The 24,969-nt window shown below is 49.6% G+C and overlaps 1 protein-coding gene across 1 annotated transcript in view; it reads left to right on the forward strand.

The window, feature by feature from the left end:
* CMYA5 (cardiomyopathy associated 5) overlaps nt 1-24,969 on the forward strand; it is a 118,554-nt gene that overhangs the window by 86,900 nt on the left and 6,685 nt on the right. Inside the window, exons 10-13 of the mRNA XM_075325788.1 lie at nt 2,983-3,130; nt 10,704-10,837; nt 16,403-16,502; nt 23,480-23,656. Of these exons, the coding sequence (XP_075181903.1) occupies nt 2,983-3,130; nt 10,704-10,837; nt 16,403-16,502; nt 23,480-23,656 (559 nt within the window). The remainder of the gene's footprint in view (nt 1-2,982; nt 3,131-10,703; nt 10,838-16,402; nt 16,503-23,479; nt 23,657-24,969) is intronic.

Here is a 24,969-nt window from a genome sequence, read left to right on the forward strand (position 1 = left end):
CTCACAACACCAGCGCCAAGTATTCGTGGAGGTTTCTAGGGCTCCTGCCACCCCCCTACAGGAACAAGATTCATTTGAACAGCTTTCTGCACCTTTTGGCCTTCAGAGCTGCTTTCAATTGGTCCAAAAGTTCAATGTAATACCTTGCATTGATGGTGGAACCCTTTTGAAGGTAGTCTACTAGTAGCATACCCTCCTTATCCCAGAACACAGACGCATACCACCTTAGTGGCTGATTTTTGCACTCTGAACTTCTTTGGATGAGGAGAACCACTGTGCCTCTACTTTTTATACTCTTTTTACTGCTCCTTGTTTTCAGTGTCATACAAATAAATCCAGGTCTCATCCATAGTGACCTGACGATCCAGGAAGTTCTTATCAGTCCGGAAATTATGACAAATGGACCAGGAAGTTTCACTCGCATGCTTCTCTGATCTGTTGTCAAACATTTGGGGACCCACTTTGCAGATCACTTCCTCATGTCCAAATGTTCATGGATAATGACACAAACATGCTCTCGGGAAATCCCCATGATGTCTGCTATTGCTTTAGCTGAAGTTCGTGGATTCTCCAGTATGAGGTTGTGCACAGCTTCGACGATCTCCGGAACAACAACCACTCTCGGTCGTCCAAAACGTTCCTCATCATTGATGCTGAAGTGGCCCGTTTTAAATTTGCAAACCAGTTCTTAACTGTGAAATATGAAGGGCATTGATCCCCCAATGTCTGCGACATATCACCATGAATATCCTTTGCGGACTTTCCTTGCAAAAACAAGAATTTTATCACCTCTCTGCTCTCAGTTGCTGTGAATATCACATTAGACTCCGCCATTTTGTTTTCCCGCGTGTGTAGAACACTGTTGCCATAAGCAACAAACAGAACATTTTGAAAACATATATTAGACACACAAGGCTATCATATGATGTAACATTCGTTACCATAGAAACAAAAGAGGATCACAAAGCCAAAGACTAATCAACAGCCCCTCGAAATGACAGGTTTCTTTAACCATATGTGCAATAGTGTGTGTCTTCAGGGATCTGCTATTACAATAGAAAATTAATGAAAGTAATAGCAATTATAAGAGACAGCTCATAGTCTAGTTAATATATAATTCTGGGCAGCATGGTGGCTCAGTGGTTGTACAGCGCTGGGGTCCTGGGTTCAAATCCCACCAAGGACAACATCTGCAAGGAGTCTGTATGTTCTCCCCATGTTTGTGTGGGTTTCCTCCTACATTCTAAAGACATAGTGAAATTAGAATGAGCCCCATTGGGAACAGTGATAATAATTAGAGATGAGAGAGCACTGTTGTACTCTTAATGAGCAGTTGGATGTTAGGAATGGCTTGCCTTGTGTACCGAGTTAAATGGAAGCTTTAAATGGAAGTCAATGGGAAACTCAAAGATCTTACAGAAAATTGCTTGAGTTCCCCATTGACTTCCATTATAGTTGGTATGTGACGCCCCTGAATCTATCAGGGTGTCACAAGGAAGTGCACTCCTTTTTCTTATGGAGCAGAACTCACCCCCCCCATGGCTCTGGGATCCTAACCTTTGGTATTGCTCCATCAGCATTCAAATCCTAACCACTCCTCACACCACACCCTGTCAGGCACACCAGTGGATGGTCTAGCTGGAAAAGGGCCACCAGCCTAGGGGTCAGATAGGCTGGTGGGAGGGACATAGTCAGTTGAGTAGTAGCCCTCAGAGAGTGAGGAGCTGAGGGAGTAGTAGCTCCCTGGGAGACTTTGGCTAGGTCGCAGACGGTGGTCTGGGACCGGAGGAGTCAGAGACCCGGTCGTAGGGTATCGGAGAAGGGTGCCCAGACTTAGTTTTGGAGAGCGGTCGGCACCAGAAAATCTATTAACCGGACTGGTACCGAGCATGGCGGGGTACTGGACCCTGGATCAGGGAGTTGCTTTATGCAACCTGATAATTAACCTGTGGAGGATAGTCTCTTTATGAACTTTCCCCAAGAGCTCAGAGATCGAAGGCACCAACACAACGAGGGGCTAGGGCTTTCCAGCTCATGCGGCCCACTGAAATCCCAAGTGTCAGCCATCGAGAGCACAGCTCCTCTAACTAATCATAAGGAGCGGGACCCTGAAAGCTTCAAGCTGAAGGTTCACTCAGAACCATCTAAATATAGTGCATAGAGGCAGGTCCAGAACCATCAGCAATACCTACGGGGACGGATTCCCGGATGAGCTCCCCTGAGTGGCAGCGGTACCCAGAGACTTGGTTTACTCTTGTGTCAGAGTCTGCTTAATGGTCGCACCAACATCCATACGGCCTGAGTGAGTACGCTGCGCTCCCCTGAATCTGCCCGCCTGTCCTGCACCATGCTTCCCTACACCTCCATCATCCAGAGTCCCAGGGTCTACCCTACCCGTGGAGGAAACGTCATCTGGCTGCCCCGCTCCATCTCCCCCGGGTACTCCCATCGGCAGCGGCAGTACTCCCCTTACCGCGAACCACGGGTGGTGTCACGAACACTAACCCCCCTGTAAATAGACCCCCCTTTTATTTTCGGGAGGCTGTAAGCCCCCGGGTCCGGAGACCCTCGAGCCACAGCAACCTTGGATCTGAGCAGTCCGACTGCTGCAGGGGCGGTACAGGTACACGAGTCAAGGTCGTCCAAGCATCCGCATGCTCGTTATGAGTATTGAACACCCGAACGTGGTAGTGCTCGCTCATCACTAATAATAATAATGTATAAATAGAAAAAAAACAACACTTGTCCCGAAATAAAATCCAAAAACTCTTTTAATTAACTGAGAAAATACATTAAAAAAAATGCTTCTACGATGCAGATCAAAGGATATGAACAAGGCGACATGTTTCTGACCTTCGTGGTCCTTAGTCAATGCCTGAGAGGGTAATAGTAATGTATGTAAAGCTCTGTGGAATATGATAGCACTATATAAGCTATAAAAAAAGATTGAAATAATTTGTTTCCTACATATTTCTTGTCCAGCTCCTTCCACCCCAGTGATTAAAGCGGAGGAGTGTACTGTCTGCTGGGACACGGCGGTGATCAGATGGAGCACATCACATCATGAATCCACAGAGTCATTCACACTGGAATGGTGCAAGCAGTACTCCTCAGAGGGAGAGGGGCTCAGGTAAGCATTCATAGTACCTCTACTATAGGGGGAACGTTTAACGCTAAGGGTTCACTCACGGATTGCACTCACATCAATATTATTCAATGAGTCAGTGCTGATCTTCAAGTTTTTCATCAGCCCTAATCGGCATGAGGAAAAGATTGCAGCATGCTGCCTATGGCTGTGCATATGGACGAGGCTCACCATTGCAAGCCTATAGGTGTGAGAAAAAAAAAAAAATTGGATGTCACACGGACCATCCCAGTGGCATCTGTTTCTTACATATACATTACCAGTCTGTAGCAGAGAACACTTTAAATGGTCCAGTAAATGATTGTGGAATAATGGCTGCTCAAAAAATGTGCATTGCATACAGATGCTAGATGAGAAAACAAAATCGCACACTCGCACAGCACTTGGATGACGTATGGAATACGAAATAGATTTCACTTGTCCAACTTTTCTGGATGATAAGCGGAGTGAGTTCACAGTATATACAGACATGTGAGCAGCTCTAAGGCAGGAGTCACACTTGAGTGTCACTCGCGCGAGGATTACATCGCACTGCCCGCAATGGCCACCGTATCTCCTGATAGGAGTGGATCAGCTTCATGTATTTCTACGCAGCTCACCAGTTCCTGTCAGGAGAGCCGGTAGCCGGTCCTGACGATGCAATGCAAGCCTCGCACAAGTCACAAGCAAGTGTTACTCCAGCCTAAAAGTAAAGGGTGCTTTACACGAGATGAGCTATCGTGCGATGCATCGTCGGGGTCACGGTTTTCGTGACGCACATCCGGCATAGTTCACGACGTCGTCTCGTGTGACACCTCCGAGCGACGCAGTATCGCTCACAAATCGTGTACTCGTCGCTCAGTTTCAAAAAATTGTTTAATTAAAATGGTGCCGGTTGTTCATCGTACCCGGGGTAGCACACATCGCTCCGTGTGACACCCCGGGAACGATGAACACAGCTTACCTGCGTCCCGCGGCTCCCGGCGGCTATGCGGAAGGAAGGAGGTGGGCGGGATGCTTACGTCCTGCTCATCTCCTCCCCTCCGCTTCTATTGGCCGGTGGCTATTTGACGTCGCTGTGACGCCGAACGTCCCTCCCCCTTCAGGAAGAGGATGTTCACCGCCCACAGCGAGGTCGCTCAGCAGGTAAGTACGTGTGACGGGGGTTTCACGACGTTGTGCGACACGGCAGAGATTTGCCCGTGACGCACAAACAATGGGGGCGGGTAGGATCGATCGTGAAATTGTACAATCGGTCGTCTCGTGTAAAGCAGGCATAAGTCTATATGGATTAGTTTATTATCAACATTCCAAAGAGACAAAAATTGCACTGAGTCATACATTATTTGTTGGCAATTTAGTGGTGCAAATGCTGTGGTTTTGCGGCAGATATCTTTTAGGCCACGTGCACTCGTTGAGTTTTTGGTAAGATATTGCCTCAATATTTGTAGCCAAAACCAGGAGTGGGTGATAAATACAGCAGTGGGGCCCGTGTTTCTATTAGACTTTTCCTTTGATTGCTCTACTCCTGGTTTTGGCTACAAATACTGAGGTAAAAATAAAAAACTCACCAAATACTCAATGTGTGCACGTGGCCTAAAGGCTACTTTACACACTGCGATATCGGTCCCGATATAGCTAGTGTGGGTACCCGCCCCCATCTGTTGCGCGACACGGGCAAATCGCTGCCCGTGTCGCACAACAGCCGTCACACATACTTACCTGTCCGGCGACGTCGCTGTGACGAGCGAACCGCCTCCTTTCTAAGGGGGCGGTCCGTGCGGCGTCACAGCGACGTCACTGAAGCGTCACTGAACCGCCGCCCAATAGCAGCGGAGGGGCGGAGATGAGCGGGACGTAACATCCCGCCCACCTCCTTCCTTCCGCATAGCGGCCGGGAGGCAGGTAAGGAGAGCTTCCTCGTTCCTGCGGCGTCACACGGAGCGATGTGTGCTGCCGCAGGAACGAGGAACAACTTCGTTACTGCTGCAGTAACGATTTTTAAGAATGGACCCCCATGTCGCCGATTAGCGATTTTGCACGTTTTTGCAACGATGCAAAATCGCTTATCGGAGTCACACGCAGCAACATCGCTAATGCGGCCGGATGTGCGTCACAAATTCCGTGACCCCAACGACTCCGCATTAGCGATGTCGCAGCGTGTAAAGCCCGCTTTAGGTTTGAATTAAATTTAGTTGTGCATAGTTCCAGCAGAGTGGATAGGATTAATAGAAATCTCATGCTCCCTGTGCTTTTTTTCACACTGCATTTTTAAACCTCCAGAGCATATCAATTTCTCTTGTTTATATGCTGAGTTTTGTGTGCTGATTTTCCTCACAGAATTGCTTTGGATGTGTAAAATTCTCAGTAAAACACACATATGGGTTTGTAACACATTTCCGCTGAGGGAACACACTAAAATCACTTGTAATCCACTCATGACTATATCAATAAAATATTGTCAATGTCAAATACCAGAAAGTGTCAAAATCAAGGCAGCTTTATTAAAACATGATTTACCAAAAGTAGACAAAAACTGCAACGCGAAAAACGCAATAAAAACACATGTAAAAAAGAAAGCAATTAAAAAAGGCAAGTAATCTAATTTACATAATTGGTGCAGAAATGCAGCAGAAAAGCTGCAACATCAAAAACTCACCAAATACTCCTCGTGAGAATGTAGCCTTAGGCGGGCTTTGCACACTACGACATCCAGGTGCGATGCCGGTGGGGTCAAATTGAAAATGACGTACTTCCGGCATCGCATGCGACATCGTAGTGTGTAAAGGCTCGATGATACGATTAACGAGCGCAAAAGCGTCGTAATCGTATCATCGGTGCAGCATCGGCGTAATCCATAATTACGCTGACGCGACGGTCCGATGTTGTTCCTCGCTCCTGCGGCAGCACACATCGCTGTGTGTGAAGTCGCAGGAGCGAGGAACATCTCCTACCGGCGTTACCGCGGCTTCCGTAGAATATGCGGAAGGAAGGAGGTGGGCGGGATGTTTACATCCCACTCATCTCCGCCCCTCCGCTCCGATTGGCCGCCTGCCGTGTGACGTCGCAGTGACCCCGCACGACCCACCCCCTTAATAAGGAGGCGGGTCGCCGGCCAGAGCGACGGTCGCAGGGTAGGTGAGTGCATGTGAAGCTGGCGTAGCGATAATTTTCGCTACGCCAGCTTTCACAAGATATTGTACCTGCGACGGGGGCGGGGACGATCGCGTGCGACATCGCAGCATCGGCTTGCGATGTCGCAACGTGCAAAGCCCGCCTAAGGCTATGTGCGCACTTTGCAGTTCAATTCTGCAGCGAAAAAGTCACTGCGTGTGCGTCTCAGAACGCAGCTGAAAAAGCTGCATTCTGAGACGCATTCTGCAGAACGCAAAGTGCAGACATTCCTGGAGAGAATTCATGCGTTCTGGATGCTTTCTCTGCCATAGACAGAGTGGGAAAAGCATCCAGAATGCACATTTTTCACAGTACGTGTGGCGCCCTGGACTAGCCAGGTCGTCACAGGTAACACACACACATCCCCCCCCACTAGACAGTAACATTAGCCAAACACAAAATCCTTGTTGCCTCCCTCCAGGGTCTGATGTCCACACTGGGTAGGGCAGAGCCAAGCGGTTGGCCCCACCCACCAAGGAGTTCACAGGCCTGGAGGCGGGAAAAGTGACAGATTTGTCCTGGAGGTTGAAGTGAGAGGAGTAAAGTGGAGAGTGTCTGGGTTTGTGGCCCAGGCACTGACAACAAGGTTGCAGACGGTGGTGGCCGTCTGCAGGAGTGGTGGATCAACGCGGAACCGTAGGACCGGGGTCGGGCAGTGGCCCGCCGGTACCGACCGGGGAGCGAAGTGAAGCCAGCACACACAGGCAGGGCCATCGGACCCCGACTAGGCTTGGAGTCGCCGTCAACAGTCAAATCCGAGTGTGACAGAAACCCCAGGGGTTTCCTAACAACCAAAGACCCGTTAGAAGGCAACCGTCCGCACCGTGAGGGTATACAGCTACCGCCAAAGGCTAGAGACCCAAGGGCCAGCGCCTGCGGGCAAACGGGCTCCTCCGGCATCCATACACCGGGGAGCAGACTACCGTTGAGGACCCATCGTAGTCAAAACAGTACATAAAGGTGCAGGGAAAGACAGCCGCCATCACCTGTCCGGGGAGAGACACTGCAGCCGGCTGCGGGACCCGTCCATCCAGCCGTTTGGTTTACCGAGGACTTTGTGCATATCTTACTGAGTGAGTACACCCGTGCCATCCGGCACCGCGCCGCGCTGTCCCTGCAACCCTGCACCTCACCAACCCTGCCTCCCCGTCACACCATCGGGCCCCGGGACCACCGACCCCTACCCACGGAGGGGGAAAACAACATCCCAGCTGCTCCCTGCCATCGCTCCCGGGATCCCCATCACCAGCAGCGGTGGTGCCCATCTTCACCACAACCCGTGGGTGGCGTCACGGACTAAATCCCCCAAACCAACCACCCTTTTCACTCACGGGCGAGGAGCGCCGCTCGAGCAGTGCCGGACCCGAGCGTTAGCGAGTGCAGCAGCGGCATCCTCCCCGCCCGCGACATACACACCCACTTGGCTCTGCAGCATCCCCATAGACTTGCAGCAGAGCCGAGTGGGACCGCACTGTCACTGTCATGGCTGGCTGCGGACAATGCCGCGAGATCAGAATGAACTCGGATGAACTTCACTCGACTTCATTGTGATCGCGCGGCTGTGTGCGTGTGCCGCGGCTTGATTTGCGGTCACACGTGAAGGACTCACCTGTGATCGCAAATCCCCTGAGTGACTGCAGTGAGCCGCGTGATCAGCTGTGCTTTCACTCAGGTTACTCGCGGTCACAGCTGCAGTTCTCCACGTGAGAGCGGTGGCCGCGAGTAATCTCAGTGACAGCTCAAGCTAATCGCGTGACTCACTTCAGTTGCTGCATGGAGCTCACAGGAGTGGCGGTGTTCTAGTGCCGCTCCTGTCAGCTTCCGATGTAGCAGAGCTGGAAGCGTCGTGGGACCTTGCGTGGATTACGTCGGACATGGAGGTGTTTTTGAGGGATTAATAAAGTGGTGAAATAGGGTGTTTTTTTGTCTTTCATTCCAAATAAAGAATTTTTTGGATGTGTGTGTTTATTTACTTTAACTTACAGGTTCATCATGGAAGGTATCTCGGGGAGACGCCTGCCATGATTAAGATAGGACTTAGTGGCAGCTATGGGCTGCTGCCATTAACTCCTTATTACCCCATTTGCCACCGCACCAGGGAAAGTCGGGATGAGCCGGTAAAGTCCCGGGACTTTCGCATCTAATGAATGCGGGAATTCCGGGCGGCTGCTGGCTGATATTGTTAGGCTGGGGAGCTCCCCATAACGTGGAGCTCCCCATCCTGGAAATACCAGCCTCCAGCCGTATGGCTTTATCCTGGCTGGTATCCAAATGGGGGGGGACCGCACGTCGTTTTTTTTTTATTTATTTATTTATTTATTTTTTTAACTGCTCGATATAGACACCCCCACCGGCGGATGTGATTGGTTGCAGTGAGACAGCTGTCACTCAGTGTGGGGGTATGTCTGACTGCAACCAATCATAGGCGCCGGTGGGCGGGGAAAGCAGGGAATATGAGATGGATTAATGAGCGGCCGGCTTTTTCAAAAGAGAAGAAGCCGCCACAGTATGAATGCCGTGCAGCGCCGCGCCGGCGATCGTGGATCGGTAAATGAGAGAGGGGGTGGAGGGAGAGACTGACATGGACAGAGAGAGAGATAGAGACATAGAGAGAGAGATCGACCGACAGACCGACCGACCAACCGACCGACAAAGACGAAAGACCTGCCTTTGTTATGTTAAAAAAAACATGTGGATCGCAATAATAATGCAATGCAAGCGCACTGCTTCACATTTTGGCAGCGATTTTCTACAAATCATTGATTACAATGGGTGTAGAACGCAGCCAAAATGGCAAAAACAACTGACATGCTGCTTCTTTGAACGCATGGTTTTTGCCACAAAATATGCAAATTAAACGCTGCGTTTGGAAACGCAAAGTGCGGACAAGAAATCCACATTTTCCATAGACTTTGCTGGAAAATCAAAACGCATGCCTTTTGTCATGAAAACGCTGCAGCTTAAAACGGACCTAAAAAGCAGCTGAAAAGCAGGTGGAAATGGAAAGTGCGCACATAGCCTTAGGCCTTGTGCACACACTGATTTTTTTGGTGCTGTTTTTGGTGCAGTTTGTGGCCACAATCTCCATGTCTATCGTTATGCCAGCAAGGTCAACGAGAATTCTGAAGTGTGTGTGCACATTGCTTCTTTTTTTCCTTGCAGTTCTTGGTGCAGAAAAAGAAGCAACATGTCATTTGTTGGTGTGTTTTTTTTTCCTTGCGTTTTCTAGCCCTTCCAATCAATGATTTCACACAGAAAATGCATGGCACAAAAACGCACTAAAAAAACGCAAAAACACCCAGCGTGTCACATGCCCTTACATTGGAAAGAGTGAAAACTACAGTGAAAATCCAGAGTATAAGCTGACATACTGTGGATTTATATCTGCAGAGGGGATCAATTTATGCTGCAGGTTTTTATTTTTTTTTAGGCCCCTTCACACCTCAGTGATTCCGGTACGTATGACGTCCGTTTTCATACATACCGGAGATACGCACATACGCAGACCTATTAAAATTAATGAGTCTGCACACACATCAGTGTTTTCACAAAGACCCGTGTGTCTGTATGGAACACATGCATGTCCATGCATTCCACATGAAGATAAGTCTATTTTTCTCCGGCAGCACTGATGCCACTCAGACCGCACACTGTGATGTGATCCGTGTGACATCAGTGTGACATGTACCGGAGAAAACACGTGTCTTTGAAATAAAATTATTTTCTATACTCCCCTGTCTCCTGCGTTGCTGTGTTTGGCGCTGCTGTCACTTGCTTCTGGGTCCTGCTCATTATGCGCATGAATATTCACTGCACAGCAAATCTGGAAGCAACAGCAGCACCATGGACAGGTAAGTATAGAATCCCATGCTGTCCGTGTGCTATCTGGATGTTACACGGATAGCACAGTGACAGCACACGTGTGCCAAAATCACAGCACACAGATGGGCCATATGCACCTTCAACACAGCCGTGTAAAACACAAACACAGACAGCACACAGATGACAAGTGAGAAAAAAACTCACCCAGTCGCATAGCACTCTCATGACACAAAGGACCACTACACGGATACCACTCGTCCAACTTTTCGGTAGGAGAATGGGACTGATTTTTCATACGTTCTTGCATGCGAATCAGATTTTTTCACATTTCCTCCACAATGCTGGTGCTATAATGCTATAATTCTGAATGCAATTTTACTGTGTATCTTGTGGATGAACCTTTATGCGTCTCAGAATGTTACTCTGGCTGAAGGTTCATCCCATACATGAGAGTAGTGTTGTTTTTTCAGCATGGAATTCTGAAAACTCTAATTTAGATGAATACGACTGTCATGGAAATGTCTGCAATAAATTTGCTAAACACACAGGTATATTTTCTATTAAGGATACCGTTTCCTTTCAGATCTGTTGCTGGAATCAAAGATCAGCAGCTGAGGGTTTCATTACAACCGGGAGAGAATTATTTTTTCTACGTAAAAGCCGCCAACACTTTTGGTTCAAGTGAGCAAAGTGAAGCTGCTCTTATATCTACCAAAGGTAAGAGCTCCTTCACTGGGAGTCCTTTAATTGACTTTTACCATATAGTAAAGCACTTTGATACTGTAGAAGGACGGAAGTGAAAATATGTATTGTATGTGTAACAGTAGAGGTAGGATGTAGCAGAGCTGAACGGGCGCGTCGTTAGGCTCCACTCAGCGGTCACCGCTGGTATAGATTAGATAGTGAGGAAATGTATGCGATTACACTACAGTTCAAAAATTTAGGGTCACTTGGATATTTCCTTATTTTTGAAAGAAAAGCACTTTTTTTTTCAATGAAGCTAACAATAAATTAAACAAAAATACACTCTATACATTGTTGATATGAAGCCCCACAGGTGTTGTATCGGTGCATTACCTTCAGGGACTCCACGTGGATGTAACAGTCTGGTCACAGGTAGGGAACCTTCTTTTAGGATTTTGGTGACGCCACTCTCGGTATTGCGGTCAGGGTGACCGCCACTGCAGATTAAGGGACGCCTGGGGCTGATGGTGGGTGCAGTCAGTTGTAGTGGCCTCCCAAGAGTGAGGCAAGCCCCAGGGCCTTGTGTAAGTGTGTGGAACCACAAGGCGCAAGATGACTCAAACACAAGCAGAATGTCTTTCAGGGGTTTTACTCACATTAGGTGGCAGGGTGAGTAACCCGGGCGTAGCTGGGATGAACCAGGTTGGAACCAGGTATCCTTCCGGCTGGCTGATGAGGGTGACTATCAACTCGCCTTCCTTAGCCCTGTGTGTTTTTGTGGTGACCCCGACTTGAAGTCCCTACGGGGGTCACCCAGGGAAGTTGCTGCTGCCTGTTCTCCCCTCGTTTCGGCCCGTTTGCTTGTAGCCTGGACCAGGTCACTCCGGCTGCTTGCCTCCTGTGAACTATGGGCCCTCACTTTGCTACGTGGCTGCGGACTCTGTGGTGGTATGGTGTGGGTCTGAAGTACCCCCACCGGCAGGTTTGGCAGAAGAAAGGTGAATCTAACTCTGCACTGGGACCTGTTACCCCTGCGGGCCTGGTACGTCCCTGGCAGTCCCCTTACTCTGCCACCCCTTTGCTCTCTCTAGCCTTGGGTGGGTTTCGGGCGGCACTACCAGGTGACCGTTCTCCCCCGTCGGTAGTCACTGCTCGTATGCTGTCAGCTTGTGACAGACTCCAGGGTCTGCTGCATACGTCTACTCTCCCTGAGCTGCACTTACTAACTGGCTCACTACTTCCTCCTCTCTTGTTCTTGCCTACGCAACCTAGCAACCAGGCTCTCTACCACACCACTTGAGTGGACATGGAGGCCACGCCCCTTCCTGGAATCTCTCAGGGGTCCTCCCAAAGGTAGATGTGTGAGACCTGATTACTATGCGCCTGTGTAGTCACACCTCGGTCAGCCTTCTGGATCACTTGTATTGTACTGCCCCCGGCATGGGTGCAGTACTCAGTGGTGCCTGACCAGGTCAGGGGCACCACCTTAATGTGGTAAATGACTATTCTAGCTTCAAACGTCTGGTTTTTAATGCAATATCTACATAGGTGTATAGAGGCCCATTTCCAACAACCACCGCTCCAGTGTTCTAATGGTACATTGTGTTTGCTAACTGTGTTAGAAGGCTAATGGATGTTTAGAAATCCCTTGAAAACCCTTGTACAAGTATGTTAGTGACACGCCCGCATCGGGGCCTGGGGGTTACTCGTTGCCGGGCCGGGTCTGTTCTGCTCGGTAGATATCACGGCGACAGGGCCCAGTTACGTGACCCCGGCGGTGTCGTTTAACTAAGTGGCTGATGTTGATGGTGGGGATTATTTACAGGGGAGATGTCGTGATGCCACCTGTGGTATGCGACAAGATAGGTGCCGCCGCTGCTGTTTAGTTCCCCCTGGGGTTGGTGGTGACACAGCAGAGTTGGAATAGCTCTCCACAGGTAGAGCTGGGCCCCAGGGCTGTTGGGAGTAGTAGTCTGTAATGGCGGGGTGCAGGGCCGGATGCACAGGGAATAACCGGACGACGCAGGGATAAAGTGACAAGTTCTTTACTCACAGTTCAGAGTTCCAGGTTAGCACGTCCAGACAAATGCTGCCTTTGGAGTGCCAGGTCCTGCTGTGATGGGCTCCAGCTGATCCCGGATAGTTTGGAGGCACAACCCGGTACACCTTTCTGTGTTCCTTTCCTGGTCGTCTTCCTGCGCTGACCTATCCCGCGCCTGCACACACAGAGCCCCGAGCCAGTGTCAGCGGACCCTGTCGGGTGGCTTGAAGCTCTATCCCTTGGCCCTATGTGGTCACCTTTTCACTGGATGTGTGTGGATTTGGCTTCAGCACTTAAAGTAACCTCAGCCTCCGGTTAGCTAGCTGAGTTTTGAAGTTCTCCACTTCTGCGACCAAGTCCCTCTACTCTGATATGTCATATGTGGAACGAGGCCATGGGAGTATGGTCACTTCCCATGGGTTCTAGGGCCCTTTCTGTCGTGTGCCTGGGCCGAGCTGCAGCAGCTCCAGACCACAGGTCTTCACTTCTCCACTGCTCCTTCCAACTTGCCAACTTTCTACAATGTGCTCCCACTAACTAGACTCCACCCCCAGCGGCCACCAAAACCCTGGTCTGAAAGAGTGTTGCCAATGAGTGTCTGTGATTTATGTATACCGGTTTGTGTTCTCCTCCTTACTTGGGAATGAGATACTACACCTCTGGCTGAGATGCAGTACCTCTGTGGCGACTGAAGCCTCAGGGGCGCCACACTAGCACAGCTAAAAACAGTTTTGCTGGTTAGAGAAGCTATAAATCTGACCTTCCTTTGAGCTAGTTGAGAATCTAGAGCATTACATTTGTTGATTTCTTTAAACTCTCAAAATGGCCAGAAAAAGAAAACTATCATGTGAAACTCGACAGTCTATTCTTGTTTTTAGAAATGAAGGATATTCCATGCCAGAAATTGGCAAGAAACTGAAGATTTCCTACACTTGATTGGAGCCAATTTCATCTTACAACAGGACAATGACCCAAAGCACACCTCCAAATTATGCATGAACTATTTAGGGAAGAAGCCGGCAGCTGGTATTCTATCTGTAATGGAATGGAGTGGCCAGCCCAGTCACCAGATCTCAACCCTATTGAGCTATTGTGGGAGCAGCTTGACCGTATGGTACTCAAAAAGTGCCCATCAAGACAATCCAACTTGTGGGAAGGGCTTCCTGGAAGCACAGGGTGAAATGTCTCCAGATTACCTCATCAAATTAACAGCTAGAATGCCAAAGGCCTGCAAAGCTGGAATTGCTGCAAAGGAGCATTCTGTGACGAAAGAAAAGTGTGAAGGAGAAAATTATTATTTCAAGTAAAAATCATTATTTCTAACCTCGTCAATGTCTGGACTATATTTTCTATTCATTATACAACTCATTTGATAAATAAAAGTATGATTTTTCATGGAAAATACAAAATTGTCTGGGTGACACCAAACTTTTGAACGGTAGTGTATATGTTGTACATACTGTGTATAGTAGGTACTGGTCCCTCGTGCTGTGTTCGGCAAGAGATGTAGTACAGGGCCAGGTATAGAAGTAGGGTTAAGTTAGACTGGGGACTGTTATAGTCCGGATCCGCTCTGTTTCAAAGATGCCCGGGTGCCGTACCTGGGATTCCGGGTGTATGATCTGGATTCGGCACTGGGAAAATTAAAGGAAAAATAAAGAAAATAAAGAAAAAAAGAATGAAGTGAGCGTTTCATAATTACGGAGGCTTAAGGGAGCTTTACACGAGACGATCTATCGTGCGATAGATCGTCGGGGTCACGGTTTTTGTGACGCACATCCGGCATCGCTTGCGACGTCGGGCTGTGTGACACCTCCGAGCGACGCAGTATCGCTCACAAATCGTGAGTCGTGTACTTGTTGCTCAGTTTCATAATCTCGTTTAATTACAATGGCGCCGGTTGCTCATCGTTCCCGGGGTAGCACACGCCGCTCCATGTGACACCCCGGGAACGATGAACAGCAGCTTACCTCCGTCCCGCGGCACCCGCTGGCTATGCGGAAGGAAGGAGGTGGGCGGGATGCTCTCCACCCTCCTCTCTGTCTATCAGTCCACCCGTTCTCTACGCTCTGCAAGCGACTTTCGACTAACATCCACACTAATTCGAACCTCCCACTCCCGGATCCAAGACTTCTTCCGAGCTGCACCAACCCTCTGGAACGCTCTACCCCAAGAAGTTAGGACAAATCACAACTTACTCAGCTTCAGACGCACCCTAAAGACGCATCTTTTTAGGGCGGCCTATCACACTCCCTAATCAGATTCGATTCACATAGTCCCTCTACAACCTCTCACAACATAGCTCCACATCAAACTCCATGGCACCCAAAGGCATCTCAAGGCTCGGGCCCACTGGTCCAGGAAACCATTATCCAGCCCCATTTCCGTGAGATGGTTGGATTGTCATTGTAAATAAGCACTTGAACCTTGCCTCTCCCCCCATCTCATTGTAGATTGTAAGCTCTCACGAGCAGGGTTGTATTTTTTTTTCCCCTCTAAATATTGTATTTCTATAACTGTTACTTGTTTGTATATGATCCTCCTGAATTGTAAAGCGCTACGGAATATGTTGGCGCTATAGAAATAAAGATTATTATTTATTATTATTATTTACGCCCTGCTCATCTCCACCCCTCCACTTCTATTGGCCGGCCGCTGTGTGACAGCAGGTAAGTGCGTGTGACGGGGGTTAACGACTTTGTGCGCCACAGGCAACTAATTGCCCGTGACGCACAAATGACAGGGGCGGGTATGATCGGTCGTGAAATTGCACGATAGATCGTACCGTGTAAAGCAGGCTTTAGTGTCAGGGTGGCAAACTGCTTCCGGGTCGCACATTCACTTCCTGTACTGCGCATTAGGCTCATTGCATACACACAGCCTTCCATGCTTTGCCCACCCACCCGCCGTCCTATCATCTGTGATTGGTTGCAGTCAGACGCGCCCCCCAACCTGTGACAGCGTCTGCCTGCAGTCATTGCTCATCGCGGCTTAGTCATTGTCTGCACTCACAGCTGGTAGTTGTGTTCAATGGCTGCTCGCTGTGAGATGTAGCAGAGCTGGTGTGTGTGTGTTTGCTGTGCATGACCTCACCAGCGTCATCCTAGTACCCCGCCCATAATCTTGCGCCTGCGCATTTAGCTCACCGGCGCTGTGCCTGAGCTATGGCAGAGTGAACTGCACCCGTGCGAGCAGACCTAACTGCACAGGCGCGAGATTTGAAAATGCGACGAGGAGGATGACGGAGGCGTCATCCCGTCAATCAAGGAAGAAGGCCAGAGATCAGAGGCAGGAGGGGGAAACGGAGCAGAAAATGAGCCCGAGCCTGTGGCCCACAAAGGTAATTAGCATACCTAAGGGCCAAGTTTTATAAAGTTATTTTTGGGGTCTAAAACGAGAGTCAGGGCCAAGGTGCACCTTCCTAGAATGCAGCTCAGGAGCTGCAGAAGGTGATTCTTTTAGTTTCATAGGGAAAATGTGGTGACAGGTTCCCTTAAAAGGCAGCTTCATAAAAAAAAAGAATGTTTTAAAAAACTTTGTGTCATTTCTGTTTGCAGGTACCAGATTTCACTTACTAAGAGATACAGCTCACGCAGCCATGGAGCTGTCCACAGATGGTACTGTGATCAGTATTGCTGAGCAGAGTGAGATTGTTGGGTGTGTATCTACTTATACATTTTATATTGCTGAATGCATCAAATTATTATTATTATTTTCAATATGTTTTTTAATTATTAATAGATTCAGCGTTAATATGTATGTAAGGTAACACAGTTTTTGCACAGTTGTGCTCAGCACCTGGTGTAATTCCCCAACTTTTATATCTGGAACTTTGAATGTGGTATGCCCATGGGCCAACAATTCTTTCCCCATCATCTAAGCACCATAGTAGTGCCTTGACAATATGTATCGTATGTTTTTGGACTAAAGGGTACTTTACACGAGACGATCTATCGTGCGATAGATCGTCGGGGTCACGGTTTTTTGTGACGCACATCCGGCATTGCTTGCGACGTCGGGCTGTGTGACACCACCACCTCGGTTTCATAATCTCGTTTAATTAAAATGGCGCCGGTTGCTCATCGTTCCCGGGGTAGGACACGCCGCTCCGTGTCACACCCCGGGAACGATGAACACAGCTTACCTGCGTCTCGCGGCTCCCGCCGGCTATGCGGAAGGAAGGAGGTGGGCGGGATATTTACGTCCCGCTCATCTCCGCCCCTCCGCTTCTATTGGTCGACCGCTGTGTGACGTCGCTGTGACGCCGAACGTCCCTCCCACTTCAGGAAAAGGATGTTCGCCGCCCACCGCGACGTCGCACAGCAGTTAAGTGCGTGTGACGGGGGTCAACTACTTTGTGTGCCACGGGAAACTAATTACCCGTGACGCACAAACGACAGGGGCGGGTACGATCGATCGTGAAATTGCACGATAGATCGTACCGTGTAAAGCAGGCTTTAGCCTGATTATACCATGCAGCACTACATTCTTTACCATTTTAAATATCACCATTTGAAGTTTCAGGATCCCAGTGTGATTAATTGTGACACCAGTGTCAGACTGGGGTATCAAGTGCCCACCAGTAACATTGACTCTGGGGACCCATTCGCAAATTTACGTAATAAGAAACTGAGTATTTTGTTAAATGAATGATGAGCTGTTCCCTTTGCCTGTATATAGCGAATTAAGTGTATTGTAACAAGTATTGATAATAAAGAATGGTGGGGTGGGTGGCAATGGGGCAACTTCTACACGGGGTCCACCGAGGGATTCACCAGTTCCACTGTGAGCCAGTCCAAGCCTGTGTACAATGTAAGTTACTGGTGTCCTCCTTTATGAAACAGGGACCTTTGACTTTCCTCAGGCAGCAAACCTGGGTGTGACAACCATCTCCGCATCTTGTAGAGCTACTCCTCTGAAAAAGGGCATAACTATAGTGGGTACAGTATAAGATCTTTTTAGCTCACATGATACAACCAATATTTAAAGCAGTTTTTCCACAAATAAAGTTCATTTTAATCAATAGATCTTGCAATAGTAAGTTCCACAATTGGATGTGCTTAAAAATTAAAAGTTCCTGTGCTGAGATAATCTTATATATGTGCCCCTGTTATGTGCTGTGTAATTGTCGTGTCTGACCGCACAGGGACATGGTCTGATCATACCACAGCTCCTGAGCCAGAGAGGACACAAAAGAGAGTATAAAAATATCACAACTGATTCTTTTTGTGAGGTAAAAAAATGTTTTACCTCAAAGAAAGAAATATTTGTGATCCTGTGCTGTAATATTTGTATACTTTTTTCACTAGGCCTAGAAGCTGTGGTATGATTAGACCATGTCCCTGTATGGTCCGACGCTGCCATTACACAATACACAGCAGGGGCACAAATATAAGATTATCTCAGCACAGGAACATTTTGTTTAAATACACCCAATTGTGGAAATTATTATAATTCCAAGATCTATGGATTAAAATTAACTTTGCACCCTCTTTATAGACCCTTGATAGTTGGAGGCCCTGTTGGAGTGTTTCCATTGAGGTCAAAGAGCTTCAATTTACGCCACTAACCCTAAGGGGTACTTTGCACACTACGACATCGCAGGTGCGATGTCGGTGGGGTCAAATCGAAAGTGACGCACATCCGGCGTCGCTGTCGACATCGGAGTATGTGAATCCTTTTTACTACGATTAACCCCTTCACGACCATGGACGGAAAGATCCGTCATGGTGCCCTGGGCCTTAACGACCAAGGACGGATCTTTCCGTCATGGCGTAATCGCGGCACCGGAGCCTCCGGTGACTGCGAAAAGTTAGCATAAACCGCAGATTCGGGGAGGAGGGGACCTGTACCTGACCTCAGGAAGGGTGGTGCCTCCTCCCCGGACCTATGGAGGCTGTGATTGGCTGACGAACGCCGCTCAACCAATCACAGCCACTGTAATGTTCCAGCCACTTAAAGTGACTGAAACATTGAAATCCAGCCCTGGCCAGTGCAGCTATAGCACTGGCCATTGGCTGGAGCTGGGTGACCTCACTGGATCACCCTCCCCCAGCTCCAGTAGCTCTGATTGGAGAGATCGGCCTTGTGACCGCTGTCTCCAATCACAGTGGACCTGTTGCCGGTGACCGCCCCCGTCATCGTCCCTGCAGCACGCCAGCACAGTGAGTGTACACAGTGCAATGGCAGGGCGACAAGCTCCGGTCCCATGCTGTTATGAGACCGGAGCATGGGACCCGGAAGTTGCCGCGCTGCCATTGCACTGTATGAAACCGGCCTCCCGATCCGCCGCTGCCCTCCGCGATCTGCCACCCGCACCCCCACCCCTCGTATCTGCTGCCCGCACCATCACCCCCACACCTCCCGATCCTCCGCTGCCCTCCGCGATCTGCCACCCGCACCCCCACCCCCACCCCTCGTATCTGCTGCCCGCACCCTCACCCCCACACCTCCCGATCCGCCGCTGCCCTCCGCGATCTGCCACCCGATCTGCTGCTCGCACCCCCACCCCTCGTATCTGCTGCCCGCACCCTCACCCCCCCACCTCCCGATCCGCCGCCGTCGCCCTCCATCTGCCACAGTGCCACCGGTCCCCCCCCCGATCTGCTGCCCGGCCCCTTTCCCTCGTGATCGGCTGCTCGTCCCCTCACCTCCGTCATGTGCTGCCAGCCCCCTCCACTCGAGATCGGCTGCCAGCTTCCTAGTCCGTTATGTGCTGTCCGGCCCCGCCCCCTCTCCGTTATGTGCTGCCCGGCCCCGCCCCCTCTCCTCCGTTTTGTGCTGCCCGGCACCGCCCCCTCTCCTCCGTTATGTGCTGCGCGCCCCCTCTCCGTTATGTGCTGCCCGTCCCCTCCCCTCCGTTATATGCTGCGCGCCCCCTCTCCTCCGTTATGTGCTGCTCTCCCCCTCACCTCTGTGATGTGCTGCCCGCTCCCCCCCATCTCTCACCCCCGTGATCGGCTACTCGCCCCCTCCCCGTCACCCCCATGATGTGCGTTTCCTCCCCTGTCACCCCCGTGATGTGCGCTCCCTCCCCTGTCACCCCCGTGATGTGCGCTCCCTCCCCTGTCACCGCCGTGATGTGCGCTTCCTCCCCTGTCACCGCCGTGATGTGCGCTCCCTCCACTGTCATCGCCGTGATGTGCGCTCCCTCCCCTGTCACCGCCGTGTTGTGCGCTCCCTCCCCTGTCACCACCGTGATGTGCGCTCCCTCCCCTGTCACCCCCGTGATGTGCGCTCCCTCCCCTGTCACCCCGTGATGTGTGCTCCCTCCCCTGTCACCCCGTCATCTGTGCTCCCTCCCCTGTCACCCCGTGATCTGTGCTCCCTCACCTGTCACCCCGTGATCTGTGCTCCCTCACCTGTCACCCCGTGATCTGTGCTCCCTCACCTGTCACCCCGTGATCCGTGCTCCCTCACCTGTCACCCCGTGATCTGTGCTCCCTCACCTGTCACCCCGTGATCTGTGCTCCCTCACCTGTCACCCCGTGATCTGTGCTCCCTCCCCTGTCACCCCCGTGATGTGCGCTCCCTCGCCTGTCACCCCCGTCATGTGCGCTCCCTCCCCTGTCACCGCCGTGTTGTGCGCTCCCTCCCCTGTCACCACCGTGATGTGCGCTCCCTCCCCTGTCACCCCCGTGATGTGCGCTCCCTCCCCTGTCACCCCGTGATGTGTGCTCCCTCCCCTGTCACCCCGTCATCTGTGCTCCCTCCCCTGTCACCCCGTGATCTGTGCTCCCTCACCTGTCACCCCGTGATCTGTGCTCCCTCACCTGTCACCCCGTGATCTGTGCTCCCTCACCTGTCACCCCGTGATCTGTGCTCCCTCACCTGTCACCCCGTGATCTGTGCTCCCTCACCTGTCACCCCGTGATCTGTGCTCCCTCACCTGTCACCCCGTGATCTGTGCTCCCTCACCTGTCACCCCGTGATCTGTGCTCCCTCCCCTGTCACCCCCGTGATGTGCGCTCCCTCGCCTGTCACCCCCGTCATGTGCGCTCCCTCCCCTGTCACCCCATGATCTGTGCTCCCACCCCTGTCACCCCGTGATCTGTGCTCCCTCCCCTGCCACCCCGTGATCTGTGCTCCCTCACCTGTCACCCCGTGATCTGTGCTCCCTCACCTGTCACCCCGTGATCTGTGCTCCCTCACCTGTCACCCCGTGATCTGTGCTCCCTCACCTGTCACCCCGTGATCTGTGCTCCCTCACCTGTCACCCCGTGATCAGTGCTCCCTCACCTGTCACCCCGTGATCTGTGCTCCCTCACCTGTCACCCCCGTGATCTGCTATCCGCTCTCCCTCACCTCTCACCCCCGTGATCTGTGCTCTGCTCACCTGTCTCCTCCGTGATCTGTGCTGCGCTCCCTCCCCCACCTCTCACCCATCCCGATCTGCTGCCTCCTTCATCTCCTGTGATCCAGCTGCCTAGATCCATCCTGTAGGGTAACTATCCCCAATCTCACCTCCCACTCCCCTTCCCACCCATCCCCCCATCCCCCCCTCCCCCCATCCTCTGCCGCTCCTGCATCCACTACGCCCTCTCCCATCCGCGCCCACCCTATCCCAGCCGCCGTCTCACAATCACAGATGCTCCCTTTATATGCCGCTGCCCCCCCATCTGCCGCCGCGCCATCTGCCGCCCCCCCCCCATCTGCCGCTGTTTTTTTTTTCTATGCCATGGGGGTCTAGTTTCCAAAATGGGGTCACATGTGGGGGTTTTCCACTGTTTCGGCACCTCAGGGGGTCTCCAAACGGCATGGAATACGCTAATTATCCCAGACAATTTTGCGTTTGAAACGTCAAATGACGCTCCTTGCTTTCCGAGCCCTGCTGTGCGCCCAAACATTTTATTTCCACCACATATGAGGTGTCTGTGTACTCAGGAGAAATTGCACAATACATTTTATGGTGCAATTTTTCCTGATACCCTTGTGAAAAAAAAAGTTACCTGGTTGAAGTAACAATTTTGTGGTAAAAAAATTTTTTTTTATTTTCACAGCTCAACTCTATTAACTTTTGTGAAGCCCCCAGAGGCTCAAAGTGGTCAATAAACATCTAGATAAATTCCATGAGGGGTCTAGTTTCCAAAATGGGGTCACATGTGGGGGAGCTCCACTGTTTCGGCACCTCAGGGGCTCTCCAAACGCAACATGGTGCGGCTAACGATTCCAGCTAATTTTCTGTTCAAAAAAGACAAATGGCGCTCCTTCCCTTCCGAGTCCTGCCGTGCGCCCAAACAGTGGTTTTTTGCCACATATGAGGTATCTGCGTGTTCAGTAGAAATTGCCCAACAAATTTTGGGGGTTCATTTAATCCTGCTACCCCTGTGAATATGCAATATTTGAGGCTAAATTAACATTTTTGTTGCAAAAAGTAAAATGTTCATTTTTTCCTTCCACATTGCTTTAGTTACTGTGAAGCACCTGAAGGGTTAATAACCTTCTTTAATGTGGTTTTGAGTAGCCTGAGGGGTGCTGTTTTTGGAATGGTGTCACTTTTGGGTGTTTTGTGTCATGTAGACCTTACAAAATCGCTTCAAATGTGATGTGGTCCCTAAAAAAAGTGGCTTTGTAAATTTTGTTGTAAAAATGAGAAATTGCTCATAAACGTTGAACCCCTATAACTTCCTTAAATTTTTTTTTTTTTCCCAAAATTGTTCTGAAGTAAAGTAGACATGTGGGAAATGTTATTTATTAATTATTTTGTGTCATATGTCTCGTTGGTTTTAGAGCATAAAAATTCAAAGTTTGAAAATTACAAAATTTTCAAAATGTTCGCGAAATTTCCGTTTTTTTCACAAAGAAACGCAAAAAATATCGGCTTAAATTTACCACTAACATGAAGCCCAATATGTCACGAAAAAACAATCTCAGAATCACCGGGATCCGCTGAAGCGTTCCAGAGTTATAACCTCATAAAGTGACACTGGTCAGAATTGCAAAAAATGGCCTGGTCTTTAGGGTCAAAATAGGCTTGGGGCTGAAGGGGTTAACGAGCGCAAAAGCGTCGAAATCGTATGATCGGTGTAGCGTCGGTCACTTCCATAATTTCGGAAGGACCGATGTTACGATGTTGTTCCTCGTTCCTGCGGCAGCACACATCGTTGTGTGTGAAGCGGCAGGAGCGAGGAACATCGCCTTACCTGCGTCCCGGCTGCAATCAGGAAGGAAGGAGGTGGGCAGGATGTTTACGTCCTGCTCATCTCTGCCCCCCTTCTTCTATTGGCCGCCTACCGTGTGACGTCGCTGTGACGCCGCACGACCCGCCCCCTTAGGAAAGAGGCGGTTCGCCGGCCAGAGCGACGTCGTAGGGCAGGTAAGTGCATGTGAAGCTGCCGTAGCGATAATGTTCGCTACGGCAGCTATCACAAGATATCGCAGCTGCGACGGGAACTATCGCGCTCGGCATCGCTACCATCGGCTTGCGATGTCGTAGTGTGCAAAGTACCCCTAAATATATCCTTAAAAATATATTAACTCTGACCCATATATATATATATATAATACCAAAAAAAATACATTTGCAGGGTGAGTACATTTGCAGGAAAAAAATATTTTAGGCTTTGTGAGATGTGACCCAACATTTAGACTAGTTACTAAGGCAGGAGCTATGTTCTTTTTTTTTACGTCTGTAGAATTCCTTTAGTTCTGGGAGAGCTCCTGCCAGCGAAAGGACAGCATTACTGGGAGATGATGGTTACAGAATGCATCTCGTATAGCGTTGGTGCAACATTTCATCCTTCTCCAGAAGAATCTGCCACAACACAGGACAGCACATCATGGTGTATGCAGTGCTCCAGTTCTAGCACAAGGTAATCTTCCGCTTTGTGGCACAAGATATGGAGATACCCATACATTGCACATCTAACATGGCACAGGATTTTATTCTGTGTGAAGCGAGGAAAGCTTGTATAGGTTATTGTGACTATAATTATCATCATTTTACAGTTCATAGTGTACATTCTGGTCTGTATACATAAATTACCTAGAATCTGTTCCCCATAATTTTAGGGAGGTGAGTTTCCAAAAAACAGCAATTTTTCAATTCTTATTTATTATTTTACTGTGTTCACCATGCAATATAAATAACATAATATTAATGTAATAAAGTAATAATAATGTAATAGTTTGAATTTTTACAGATTTTAATTATGTTAATTATTTTATTTTTTAGATTTTTTTTAATTTATCAAGTGGATAAAGGGGGTGATTTCAGCGTAATTTAAACTTATTTTGTTTATTAATTTTTATTTTTTTTTTACGTTTTTAACTTTTATTTTGTCCCATTAGAGACTTTGACCCTGTGATCGTCAAATCACTGGTGCAATATAATACAGCAGTTCTCTGTTGTCTGAATTCTCCTTTTGTATTTTATGTCTCCAATTTATCACTATTCTCCGCATAGGCTCTTCCTTAGGAATACAACATGGTGTAAACTGGGACCTTTCCACCATTAGCCCGCAGCTGACATGAAGTTCATTTAACACAGTGAAGTTCAGTTAACAGAACCTCCAGTCTGGGTGGGGATTCCCATAGACTACAGGATGGGGTGTCTGTCTTTCTAGAATGTCCAGAACAGGCAGTTGCTGTTCACCTTTAGACATTCCCACCACCAATGGTGCTTGGAGGCAGGGCATTGTTGTGAGTGTGGACTTTCCCACTTTGTCTAATAGTGTAAATTCTGCAGTCACTATTGACTGTCAGGCTTGAGCGTGGCACGTGCGTTCACACCTATGGGCGTCTGACGCACAACAAAAAACCTAACAAAAAAAGGAAACACCGGGGTCACAATAACAACAAAGGGCCTTGGACTTAGTGAGAGGGGTAGATGGGACACCTCCTATCCTCACCTGCAGCTGTCCCTACTCTCCTTGTCAGTCCCTATACAGTCTTCACAATTGTCGCTGAGCAGGAACCTGAGACCCTGAAAAGCCATGTAGGTGCCCTGGCTAGTGACAGACAGGTGAGGTTCACTAGACGGAACAGCAACGAAAAAGGATAAAGCCCGAGTTCAGGACAACTCCTCAGCAGGACTTTCCACCAAGGCGGCCAGAGAACAATGAGTTTGTATCTTCAGCAAGGATTGCTGGGAAACACCAATTACTTAAACTTGAAGGGATGTGGC

This window comes from Anomaloglossus baeobatrachus, chromosome 1 (genome assembly GCF_048569485.1).
Source record: "Anomaloglossus baeobatrachus isolate aAnoBae1 chromosome 1, aAnoBae1.hap1, whole genome shotgun sequence".
Classification (NCBI taxonomy): Eukaryota; Metazoa; Chordata; class Amphibia; order Anura; family Aromobatidae; genus Anomaloglossus; species Anomaloglossus baeobatrachus.